Source organism: Silurus meridionalis, chromosome 2 (assembly GCF_014805685.1).
Source record: "Silurus meridionalis isolate SWU-2019-XX chromosome 2, ASM1480568v1, whole genome shotgun sequence".
Classification (NCBI taxonomy): Eukaryota; Metazoa; Chordata; class Actinopteri; order Siluriformes; family Siluridae; genus Silurus; species Silurus meridionalis.
In genome coordinates, this window is record NC_060885.1 from 23,067,311 (window position 1) to 23,080,501 (window position 13,191).

The 13,191-nt window shown below is 38.3% G+C and overlaps 1 protein-coding gene across 1 annotated transcript in view; it reads left to right on the forward strand.

Moving 5' to 3' along the window:
- The window catches only part of ttc7a (tetratricopeptide repeat domain 7A), a 31,082-nt gene that overhangs the window by 13,807 nt on the left and 4,084 nt on the right, over positions 1-13,191 (forward strand). The window contains 9 exon segments of the mRNA XM_046872435.1: positions 240-344; positions 898-1,015; positions 1,143-1,200; positions 1,330-1,402; positions 2,424-2,584; positions 6,843-6,959; positions 7,041-7,147; positions 7,278-7,412; positions 9,302-9,504. Of these exon segments, the coding sequence (XP_046728391.1) occupies positions 240-344; positions 898-1,015; positions 1,143-1,200; positions 1,330-1,402; positions 2,424-2,584; positions 6,843-6,959; positions 7,041-7,147; positions 7,278-7,412; positions 9,302-9,504 (1,077 nt within the window).

A 13,191-nucleotide genomic window follows, 5' to 3' on the forward strand; every position in this document is an offset into this window, starting at 1 on the left:
AGTGCATTTGCACCCTACGGATGAATTTTGTTTCATTAATAAAAAAAGTCACTTTCTTCTTATTAGAGCCATATGGTCCCATATATCATTCCCCCAACCCCCACCGCCCCACCGCTGATAAATCAGCCAAGCTACAATATCCTGATTTTATCACTCAGCTAACATATTGGCCAGTCCTATAAATGAATGGGAAGGTTTCTTTTCAGATCAATAAGATAGTGTGTTACTTTATGTCACAGAATGAAGGTGCTGTGTCTGTGCTTAAAGAGTGCACCAAGATGAAACCTCAGGACCCTATACCACCACTGCTGGCAGCCAAAGTGTGCATTAACCAGCTGCACTGGGTAAGCTACTTACACACATACCGAGAGAGAGAGAGAGAGAGAGAGAGAGAGAGAACAAATCAGTGCTTGTGTAAATTCCCCATTCTACAGAATGCCCTTTATGTAAACAACTCTACATAATGGTTCTATGCAATTACAATGGTTTTAGTACAGTATCCAGCACAAGCTCACCACAAAGGAGCGTTTTATAATAAAGAGATTAGTTCATAACTGCAGACAGAGCAGAGTGCAGAGCAGAGAACAAGACATAAGAAGCTTAACAGTAGCAGTAGACCTTCACTTTAAACAAAGTGTGTGAATTAATGCGTCTTGCCAGGCTACTTTCAGATCAAAAACTTGAATTCTGCTACTGACATTTTAGACATTCATTCAAGGACAAATAGAATATAGTGGATTAAGCCAGCACTTTGTATGTGCTTTGACTAGATCCTGAGTGTGAGTTGTTAGCCTGCTTTGATATGTAGCTAAAATCTGCATCTCCTTTTTACAATGTTGACATCACTGAAGATTAAAGTGTCTGAATGAGAGCCATGTGTCTCTATGTGCTTTGTAGCTAGATGAAGCCGAGACTCTTGCAAAAGGTGTAGTTGCGTTGGGTGAAGGAGCTGAGGAGTCTCTTGCCAGAGCACACCTGACCGTAGGACTGTGTTATAGTCTACAAGCTTCAGATGGTAAATCTGTGCCTTTTCTCTTCAGTAAATTTCACTTCCTTCCATCTTTTCAGTGCCGACTTCTGTGTCTGCTCCCATTTTCCTTAACGATAATGTTATGTCTGAGACGTTGCCACTTATTTTGCAGCGATGCTGAAAGGTGAACGAGATAAGTTCAACAGAAGAGCACTACAGGCACTGCAGACGTAGGTGTAATAAGTTAGAGTGATACTTCTTTGCTTATTTCTTTACACTCATCATTGATGTGATACTGTGTGTGTGTGTGTGTGTGTGTGTGTGTGTGTGTGTGTGTGTGTGTTTACTCTTATTCTCAGTGCTCATTCACTGGACCCCCAGGACGCTCAGATTGCCCTCTACCTCGCTCTTCAGTTAGCCTTAGTGCGACAGGTGAGGCAGGAATTCTCTCCACAGACAGCTTTTCACAATATGATGTTTTTCACATTTTGGGCAGTGTACAATGGCATATCGTTTCATGGATTGCAGTGTAGTATACACTTTATGGACAAAAGTTTGTAGACACCTAACCATGTGATTCATTTGTGCTTTTTGAACATCTCATTCCACATTTAGTCCCTATTTGCTGTTATAATAACCTCTTTTCTTCTGAAACGAGGTTCCAGTAGATTTTTTTTACAGTGTGCTAATGGAGATTTATGCTCATCCAGCTTCAATGCACTAGTAAACCCAGGTACTGATGTAGGTGAGGTGAGGAGGCCTGAGGTGCAGTCAGGTTGACATTCATCCCAGAGGTGTTTATTCGGGTTGAAGTTAGAGGACTATATACATATACACTCATGGCTTGCTTTGTGTGCAGGGGTATGCTGGAACAGTTTTGCGTTTCTGAGTTCAATCGTATGGAAAATTTAATTCTACTTCATCCAAAGACATTCCTTACAATTGTGTGCCTCCATCTTTGTGGTATCAGTTTGGGGAAGAACCATAAACAGTTGGAAAGATCAAGGGTCTGAATACTTTTTTCTATAAATACTATTCAATGCCATTTCAATTATTTAAAACGGCGGTAAAACAAACCACTGTGCAATGCAGTCAGACGATGTTGCAAAACAGTAAAAAAATTGTATATGCCATATTTCATATTTTATCTCCTAGTCAGCTTTATGCCTATCTAGTAGCTGTATTTTTACTGTGTAGTAGCAGAGTGAGGTCATTTAGACTTCACATTGGTGCAAACAGGTACGCAGTTAGAATGATGCAATCTTGGTTATTGTGGCAGCGCTTTGGTGCAGTGTGGCCAGCCATGATACGGTTACAAGGGCCATTCCCCACAACAGTACACCAATATGTATAGCAGTGTGGTATCAAGTAACATTTAATACACATGCAGCAGTGGCTTTGCTCAACTGCAAAAGAACCATCATTTGAAATGTCTTTTTTTTCTCCCTAAAAGGTGTCAGCAGCGATGGAGCCTCTGCAGCTAGCTCTTAAGCTACGTAGCGATGATCTGCACTCCTTACATCTGCTGGTGCTTCTGCTTAGTGCTCAGAAACACTACCAGCACGCCCTCGACACACTTACCCTCACCATCAGCCAGTACCCTGACAACGTCAAGTATGTGTGATAATTCTAGCTGAGGGTGAATATCTATTATCTGCAAATACTATAAACGCATATTGTGTCACGTTGTTTAAACGGACTACAGCAGTGTATGAATGTATTCGTTCTTGGAGCCGACAGTGTTTCGATTTAGACTGCTGAACTGTAGATTGAGTTTAGAATACCATTCTATGCCCTTATAGAGCATGCTTACTATCCAAGAGTTTCCATTATTTACGACAAAACAGCTCGAGCTGCAAAACTGGTTTTGTTGGATGATTATTTGCTGTTAGCTGTTGGTCTCTAGCACCACTCTTTTTCCAAAATGATGAATTAAACATTGTTTTTCTACAAGCACTGCCAGCAAACATGTTTTTCATGCTTGTCCTTGAGCCACCTAACGACTAGGATACTCCTTAGTGCAGGGTCATGGCTTGTTTGATGTTACAATGTCTTGATCCAGGAAGCTGTGTTTGTTTGTTTCTAAAAGGAGAACCTGTAGCAGTCGGCAGAAGGTCTCACTGGCTCTGCATATCAAATCCGAAATGTTCAGTTGTAGAATGTCTGTCCCCATTTTATTGAGTTTAGATTAGTTTAGCCACTTAGAGAATGCTGATAAACCAAGATCCTGATTAAGGTCTAAGGTTAGGCCTGGAATTAAAGATTTAAGAAGTGATAAGGAGGCATGATAGATTTTATTTATTACAAACTACCTAACAACACATCAAGTCATGCTAGTAGAGTCAGTTTTGTTTGTAAAAGGGAAGTAAATAAAGGAATCCCCAAAAATATAGCAGTTCAAAACAAAAGTAATGATATCACCCTCCAGAGTCTTTTCTCTCCTGTGCCCGTGTGAGTCATTTCTTCCTTTCCAAACACTTACTATTCTCTCGGGGCAGACATAATGTCTCCTTACTGGTTGCAGGTGGTGAAGAGTGATTACAGAACAGTGATTACTAACTCTGTAACAATAGGATGCCTTTACGAGTGGAAACTACAACATAGTGTTGCTTTGGTTGAACTCTGTGATTCATCATTGTGGTTGCCATAGTGTCAGGAGTGGCAAACAGTTGCACCAGAGCTCAGAGAGAAAGATTAGCTTTGCTGTTATCCTCAAAGCACTGGTGTTTACATGTTATACACATTTTAGCCGTTTGGGGTCACTGTTGTTCTCTAGGGTTACAGAGGGACAAAGTGACAGGTAGACAGAGGCAGGAAAGAAGTGGGCCTAATGTAAAAATGCCAATACTTCATGGATGAATATTGAGGACTCTGTAAAGGAATAATTAAAACAATATAGAAGAAGTCTCTAGAAGAATATAGTGGACTGCATACAGGATTGATCAGAGTCTAATAAATGCATAGAAGACTGTATGGAGGAATACAGTGCAAGTATTCATACCCCTTAAATATTTCCAAATTCTTCTCATTATAACCACAAACTTAGATGTATTATATTGGGATTTTATGTGATAGAGCAACACAAATATGTACACAATTATATCTTTACTGGCTTTGCACATCTAGAGACTGTAATACTTGCCCATTCTTCTTTGCAAAACAGCTCCAGTTGAATCAGATTGTATGGAGAACCTCTGTAAACAGCAATTTTTAAGTCTTTCCAAAGATTACCAATAGGAATTAGGTTTGGACTTTGACTGGGCCATTCTACATGAATATGCTTTGATATCAACTATTCCATTGTGGCTCTGGCTGTTTGTTTAGAGTCGTTGTCCTGTGACCCCCTGCCCCAGTCTCAAGTCTTTTGCAGCCTCTAATAGGTTTTCTTCCAGGATTGTCCTGTATTTAGCTCCATCCATCTTCTCATCAACTCTGACCAGCTTCTCTGTCCCTGCTGAAGAAAAGCATCCCCACAGCATGATGCTGCCACCACCATGTTTCATGGTGGGGATGGTGTGTTCAGGCTGGTGTGCAGTGTTAGGTTAGGTTAGCGTTTTGCATGTAGTGCCAAAAAGTTACATTTTGGTCTCTTCTGAGCACAACATCTTCTTCCACATGTTTGCTGTGTCCCATACATGGGTTGTGGCAAACTGCAAACAGGACTTCCTATTCTTTTTTTTTTCAACAATGGCTTTCTTCCTGCCACTCTTCCATAATAGCCAGATTGGTGGTGTGCATGAGTAATAGTTGTCCTGTGGACAGACTCTCTCACCTGAGCTGTGGATCACTGGAGCTCCTCCAGAGTTACCATCGGCCTTCTGGCTTCTTCTTGGATCAATGCTCTCCTTGCCTGACCTGTCAGTTCAGGTGGACTGCCATGTCTTGGAAGGTTAGCAGTTGTGCCATACTCTTTCCATTTTCGGATGATGGATTGACACAGTGTTCCCTGAGATGTTTAAAGCTTGGGATGTTTTTTAAACCTAACCCTGCTTCAAACTTCTCCACAACTTTATCCCTGACCGGTCTGATGTGTTCTTTAGTCTTTATAATGCAGTTTGCTTGCTAATGTTTTCTAACAAACCTCTGAGGCCTTCACAGGACAGCTGTATTTATACTGGGATTTAGGTACACACAGGTAGACTCTAATTACCAATTAGGTGACTTTTGAAGGCAGTTGATTGCACTGGATTTTTTTAGGGGTATCAGAGCTGAGGGGGCTGAATTCATATGCATGCCGCACTTTTCAGATTTTTATACCATGTATAATTTTCCTTCCACTTCCCAATTATGCGATGCTTTGAGTTGATCTATCACATAAAATCCCAATAAAATACATTTAATACATTTTAGTTTGTGGTTATAACATCACAAAATGTGAAAATATTTAAGGGGTATAAATACTTTTGTATTGTATTTTTATTTGTATTGAATGTATTTCAGACACTTCAGATATTTATTTTATAGAGAAATATAAAAGACTATATAAAGGAATATTGAAGATTTTAAAAAGGTACATTAAGGACTGAATTTGGAAATATTTTGGATGATATAAAGGAATATTTATGAGTACATGAAGGAATCTTGAGGATTTTATAGAATTGTTTGACTTTTAATAGGAAAAATAAATATTCTTAAAAAAAAATATTTGGGAACTATTAAAGGAATATTCAGTATGCCAAAAAGAAATATTTCGGAAACTTTAAAGAAATAGTTGAGATTATATAACAGATGCATGATTCTTCAAATCAATTTGTAGTATTCTCTCTGCGAATTTTTCCTTTTTCCTATTTCCTATTACTTTGTATTCTATAGAAAAACATTAAACTCATAGTAATACATATACACTCACTGGGTCTTGAAATTAAATTTGTAATACATTTTCTTCCTTAACTAATATTTTACTCTCCTTAGCCCCATAGTATTTCTTTCAGCCCTTGGTAATCTGAAGCATGAATAGGACGTGGTGTTTGCTGGGTTATGTGTGAGCCCTTGCTGCAGCCAACCCCTCTCATATCATATAGCGCATATCACATGGCTCCTTTTGACACCAAGCTCAACCAGATACACTATGACTGGCAGATCAGGTTTTGTTTTGCAGGATCACTTTCCCTTTCTATCGACAAGAAACACAACCCCAGCTACATATGCTCTTATGGACGCTTTGTACACATATCCGTATAGTTCCATGTCTAAATAATTAGATCCCTTTTGCTTTGGTTTTGAATGTTTTATCCTGTATATGTCCAAAATGGACAAAATATGAATTTTCATTGACAGGGCACTCTAGGACCAATGTAAATAACATTAATATCATCTATGAAAGCATTTATCATCACAATGATTTTGAGTGAGATTTGGAAACGAGTGAGATATTCATGTTTTTTCAAATATCTATGAATTTTTTTTTTTTTCTATCTATGTTTCTTGTCCACCACTGTACATGCCATGCTTGTGTTAACTGATGGTCTGAATACGCTCACACTCACTCACTCACACACACATACACACACACACACACACACACACACACACACACACACACACCCTCTCCATATATGGCCCTATCCACCCACTGATCAGCTGCTAGGGAGGCATGCTTTAGTGGGCGTCTGGTCCTTTGCTGCCGCAGTGTTGCTGTCAGCAGAAGCCTGAAAGAGGGTTTTACACACTCCAGGCAGCAGCAGCAGCAGCAGCACCCACACATGTACTCGTCATATTAGCACAGCTGAAGAGCTCATGCCCTCAAGCATATCACCGTGAAACGTTTTTACACTGACATGACTCACTGATCTTGTGTGTCCGGTTGCCTTGTCATCAGTCTACTTTATTAAAATTCTGTTTGTGTGTGTTTGTGTGCACTTGTCTGTTGCAGCCTGCTCTTTACTAAAGTGAAACTGGAGGAGGCTTTGTTTGGTCCAGCTGTAGCTTTGCAGACATGTGAGGAAATGTTACACTTGTGGCAGAATTGCTATGATATTGCCCGACCAAGGTAAATCTTTCAGTGGTTGTAAGACAGTTACTCGATGTATAAAATACCACGGTATGGAGCAGTGAACCCTTACCGTTTCAGTGAGACTGATGACAGCAGCAGTATTCCTCCTCCTGAGCCAGGCCCATTAAACAGAAAGCCCAGCGGCCTACATCTCGCTCTACCGGATTTCCAGGAGACAGAAACCGGTCTGTATAATTGTGTTATGTGTGGGTGTGGGTGGTAAAATCAGCATCTACTGACCTATATGTTTATGTGCCTACTGAACATGATCTTATTTTGCATTTTAAGTGTGTGTGTGTAAATGTCTTACATTAGGCTCTCAGAGTGCTCCATCCCTGGCTGTGTCTCGGCTGGAGCAGGTCATGTCAGAAGTGTCTGCAGTCAGCTCTACCCAGAGGCATGGTCCTGCCCACATTTGGACGACTTTGGAGCGCATCTGGCTGCAGGCAGGTAAAAAAACTCATGGATGCTTTGTGAAAGTCAGTCCCATGTTATTAGATGGAAGAAACTTGAGAAGTGTGTTAGGCCATTCATAATAGAAGACTGTAACTGTCACTAATTGCTAGATTAAAATCTCCTAAACATTGCAAATTTTATAAAGCTATAATAATGATAGTTGAATTATCCAAATAATCATTCCATAATATATAGCCTGTGTAACCCTGACATAACCCATACATATTTTTTTCTGATATTTGTATGCAGCTGTGGATGAAGTGCATTTTCCCAGGACTTCATCTCACAGTATCTATGCCCTCTCATTTCCATTCCCAAAATTCCTCTGGTGTGGGCTCATTTCCTGCCTGCAGTGGGCCACATATCTTTTTTTCCCCCAAATTAATAAATTGTTTTAATAAAACTACAGATCAATGTGTGCCAGATGATGTAATATAGGAGCTACACTAAAGACAATTCATTTAGAACAGAGTATTACATTTAGAGAAATGAAAGCATGCATTACTGATCACTCACTGCTGTACAGTGCAGACTGTTACATCATACATTTTTTCCCATCCTCGGAACTTGTTTTATCTTGAGCTGATTGACTAATCCTGGAAAAATGTGCCGTGATGCGGTCTGAGCTTTGTTTATTCCAGAATTGTGTAAAGAATATGAAATAGTTTTTGTTCAAAGCTTATTTGTGAATCCTGCTATTAAGTCTCCTGTTATATTTATAGACTTTTTTAGAGTTATTAAGGGTATTTTATTTATACAGTTTTAAGGGTATGTAGTTATGATTTATTGGCTTGTGGTAATGTACAGATAAGGAGAGTACAGATGTCTGGGGTAACCATTGCTCATGGCCTTATTTAGACATAGCGATGAACAACCTACTTTGTTTTATATGTGCAGGTTTACATTAGCTGTGTGTACAACATGCCTTTTTAAAAGATCATAAATATCAAAATATCAAACATATATTTTTATACTTCCCATAATATAACCAGTTGTTTTAACCCATGGAGCAGTAATATTTTGACCTGGTATCACCTGGTATCATTTATAGGCATTAAAATATGTTTTTGAAGTAATGTCGTTTTATGTTTTGGTGACTGTGTTTGCCTGAAAGAGAGAAAAGAAAGTAAACCATAATAGAAGATTTTTTATGTTCTCCAAAGACAAAGAACTTTTATTAGAAAGCTTAAAAATGACCCTTTATAATTCTAAACACATCAACAATTCATGTATGTTGTTGTAATATAGATAGACACACATACATTTATAGACTCTCTATAGTCTCTCAACATTTCCTTTTATTTTACTTTCAAACCCGTGAAAGTTGGGACACTGTAGACAAAGGACACCCAGAACCATTGAGCAGCTAGAATATTGTATCAGACACATATGGGACATTTCTCTCCCAAAACCCATGGCCCTGTCCCCACTTTTTCTGAGACGTTTTGCAGCTATCAATTCAAATGTTTGCTATAAAATGGTTCATTTCCTTCTTTTAAACATTTGATATGATTCCTATGTTTTAATTTGAATAAAATATGGTAATTGCATTGCATTTTTATTTACATTTCACACAGTGTCCCAACTTGTTTGGTATTGGTGTTAAAATTAACTGCTCCAGTTCATGTTCATGATTGTTGGGGATTAGTAGAACATTTTTCATCTGTAGACCTTATACTACAGTATATTGACACACTTTATGACAAGATGTTGAAAGTTAGTTAAACATCAGCGAATCAGGAGATTGGCTTCAGTTTATAGACTTGCAAAGTACATCCAAATAAAGTGTAACCAGATAACGTGTTCTGCTTCAATTCATTATATTCAGGTTACATCCATTACTCATTATTAATATATCAGATTGCACATTGTGTGTGTTGTAGGGGAGCTGTTCATGGCTGATGGACGGCTGAAGGAGGCTCAGTTCTGTGTGCAGGAAGCTGGAGCCCTATTCCCCACCTCACACTCTGTGTTACTGCTGAAAGGCCGACTTGCTGAGCGCAGAGGGAACGATACCGAGGCAAAGACTCTGTATGACGAAGCCCTGGCTATCAACCCCACGGGACATCATATACTAATTCACCTAGTGAGAAACTCAACTCAACTCTTTCTTTCTTTCTTTCTTTCTTTCTTTCTTTCTTTCTTTCTTTCTTTCTTTCTTTCTTTCTTTTTCTTTCTTTCTTTCACTCATTCTTTCCTCAAATACATACACGCACAGGGATAGGATACATACAGCACATAATACTATGGCCAAAATATATGTTTCTATTTCTCTTTTGCTTCATAGGTGTACAATCATTCCTTACACTGGGATGTGTATATAGTAGAAATAGTAAGATTCACAGATTCGCATCCATGCTTTGGCATATCCAATTCGATTTATTTGTTTATTGCTTTTAACAATGGACATCGCCTCAAAGCAGCTTTGCACAGACAATGCGGCAATTAAGAATGAATAAAATTGTTCTTTATAATTGTAACTTTGTAATGAGCAAGTTGGTGGTCACTGTGTAACATAAAGGTTAGTGATGTGAAACATCCATTAAAACAGTATGCATAGGATATAAGCTTGTGTACATTAATTTGATCATATTTGCATCATAAAAAACAGATTTATTTCTATATAATTATTAGTAGATCTGCTATACTTTTAATATTTCGAACATGAGCAATAATTTGTGACACAATATTTGATATGTAGATCGATTTTCCTCGTTAAACTCTTTCCTAAGCATGTTCTCTCAGCACCGCTGCTGCTTCGTGAATATGACATATCACAACACTACGGAGACCAAGGCGTGTAATGAGAGTCGCATAGAATACAGATTAACATGGCAGAGGTAGAGCTGCATCTTTCTGGAGACAAAACAGGAAAAGAACGTCTGGTTTTATTTATTTTTTTTGTACTACAAAGGGCTGTTTGTGAAAGGGCCATGCGTTAGGAGTCAGAGGGCACTTAAGTATATTGATGGTCTGTACCATATTAAACTGCATAGCATCATATTTTTTTCATTGCATCATATTAAATTGAAACGCATTGTGTAGAATCAAATCGAAATCGGATTGCACTGCATCGTAATGGGTGAATCGATACGCACTGGTAGCTGCTTTATATGTAACTTTAATGTATGGTATTGTTGGCTAAGCATTGAGATGCGAATCGCATTGGCCTCAGTTATTACAGCCTGAATCAGCGCTACTTCTACTGTAAACGTGTACTGGAATTAAACCATGATAATCATTATAAACAGTTATAAACTATGTGTATACCATGCCATACATCATGTATTTTGAAATTAGTATTCCAAAAATGCTACAAAATAATTCAGACTGCTTTGCTTGCTGTTTTATATCATTTAGTTATGAGGAACACAAAACGTTTGTAAGTGGCTATGGTGTAAACGAGATAACACCTGCCTAAGTGTCCTGATAACAGGAAACAGCAAACCACTCTGCTTCATGTTTCATGTTTTTCACCCCAGGCCTTCTTCTTCTGTATTGAAGCACTTGAATGTTATGTTTACATATCTAGGTCTAATGTCACATAGATCTCATGCCATCACACCCATATCGGTCCAGCCCTTATATCTTAAACATAAGATAAGCATATGTGGAGTTGGGACATATGCTTATCTTACATATAAGATTCCCACACTATACTCTTACAAGCATACTGCATCCAGCTCCATAGCATGCCTCTATGAATCTGAGGTAATCCTCACACCACAGCAAATTGATGTTGCTTCATGAAATATGAGAGTTTGTGACACGCTTAGCACCACTGGTGGTGTCATTTGACACATCTGTGATACTATCAGTGTAAATAAACATGTAAATAAACATTGTACTGTTGAACAGCTGTTGCACTGCCTGATATAAAAAAAAATGAACTCGGATATTATTAAGGATTATGAAAATAAAAAAGCTGTACTAAATTTCAGAGAAATTTTAGCATGTGATCAACTGTGATTATATTCAGTTGTGGAAAAAAACCTTAGTACAGAGCTAAATCTAAAATTGCGCTTAAAACATATACTTATAAATAGCTAGATGTAGTGATAGTAATATAGTATATATAGCAATAGTTATACACATTCTGCTGACTCTGGGTGTGATGTGAGTCAATTCTGGTTTCCTAGTAGCACTAAGAGCATCACACTATGAATCCAGGAGCTGAGAATTCGAGTATTGTGAATATACTACACTTGCTGTAGCATGTGGAGGCTGCAGTTGCAACCCACGTGGAGTAGGTGAGCTATCATTAGCGCTGCCTCCACTCATTGTGACTCCATAATGTCAAGGTCTTCATTAGTCAGTGCTGGAGTAAGCGCTGCCGAAGCCAGGCCATTTTCTCCCTATATTTGGCCAATCAGAGCACATTTCTCTGCTATTTCTGGAGACCAGGCGTACTCTGTCAATCCCCAGAAGTAATAAAATCCTGAATCACTGCCAGGGTGCTCTGCCTAACATCGTGTGCAATGTGTCTTCATTACAAATCAACAGCAGTGTCGGGCTCATAATAGTGAAAGAAGCAGCTGTATTGCCTCAGTAAGTGCTAGCAAATAGTGAAATTCACTGCATTCGAGCATTAGCCTCCCCCTTTTTTTGGGAGTGGGAGTAATGCTCAAACATGACTCGGCTTTTACAAGTGCCCGGCTCTGAATATTTTAAGCATGATTCAACCTGTCTGTGAGTCGGCAGAACTGTTGATGGTACGGTTGTTCAACCATTACAATAGTAATGGTCATTTTAGCTCATATGACGATGACGTTGATGCACCTTCAGCATTCACACACGGTGGTGGACGGAGTGCACAAAAAATGTAGTTGAGTTAAATACACCAGGTAATATATTACTTCAGTAAAGGTAAAAGTGATCCCCTTAAACTTGAGTAAAAGCACAAAAATATTTGCTTTCAAATGTACATAAGTATCCAAAGTACTATGATTTATTATGGCTCTAATGTTTCTATTATTATTTTTCGTAACAAGACATTTGCTTAATTCAATTCAATTCAATTCATTTTTATTTGTATAGTGCTTTTAACAATGAACATGGTCTCAAAGCAGCTTTACACAGATAATGTGGTGATTTAAGTGAATATGTTCTTTATAAATAAGTTTGTCCCTCAGTTCCCTCAGTCCCTCAATCAACTCAGTTCATGTAAAACGACTCTAATGTTACTCTTAGTACAACAACATATTAAAAGAATGATGTTACTGAGTCAAACACTGATTGATATCTATTACAATTATCCAGAGACAAAAACCTTTTTTTTAACTACTTCAGAAAAATCTTACAAATCAGGCCACGGGTGTTGTGACGAGTCCGAGTCAGGAGTTTTTTCCATCATTTATTCCTCTCAATATGTTTTGCTTGCTGTTGAACTGATGCTGAACTGTATGTTGGTGATAAGTTGATGCCACAAAGCGCCAATAAAAACAAGTTCAACAAGCTTGTTTAACCAGTTAAGTTTTTTATTCGCTTATAAATAAAAAGGAACAAATGATTTCATAAAATGTAGTTACGTAAAAAAGTAAGATATTTGACTTAAAGTAAAAGTCTCCCCAAACTGAAACACTTCAGTAAAGTACACATACATAAAAAAGCTGCTTAAGTACAGTAACCAATTACATTTACTTTGTAAACCACCACTGGTCACACATTACTGACAAACATATTTCTGTACATAATACTATAAACCGCATAGCTGTCATAAAGGAATATGTCTGTAGGGCAAACATGCAGACGTGCTACAGCATTTCAGAGCTGT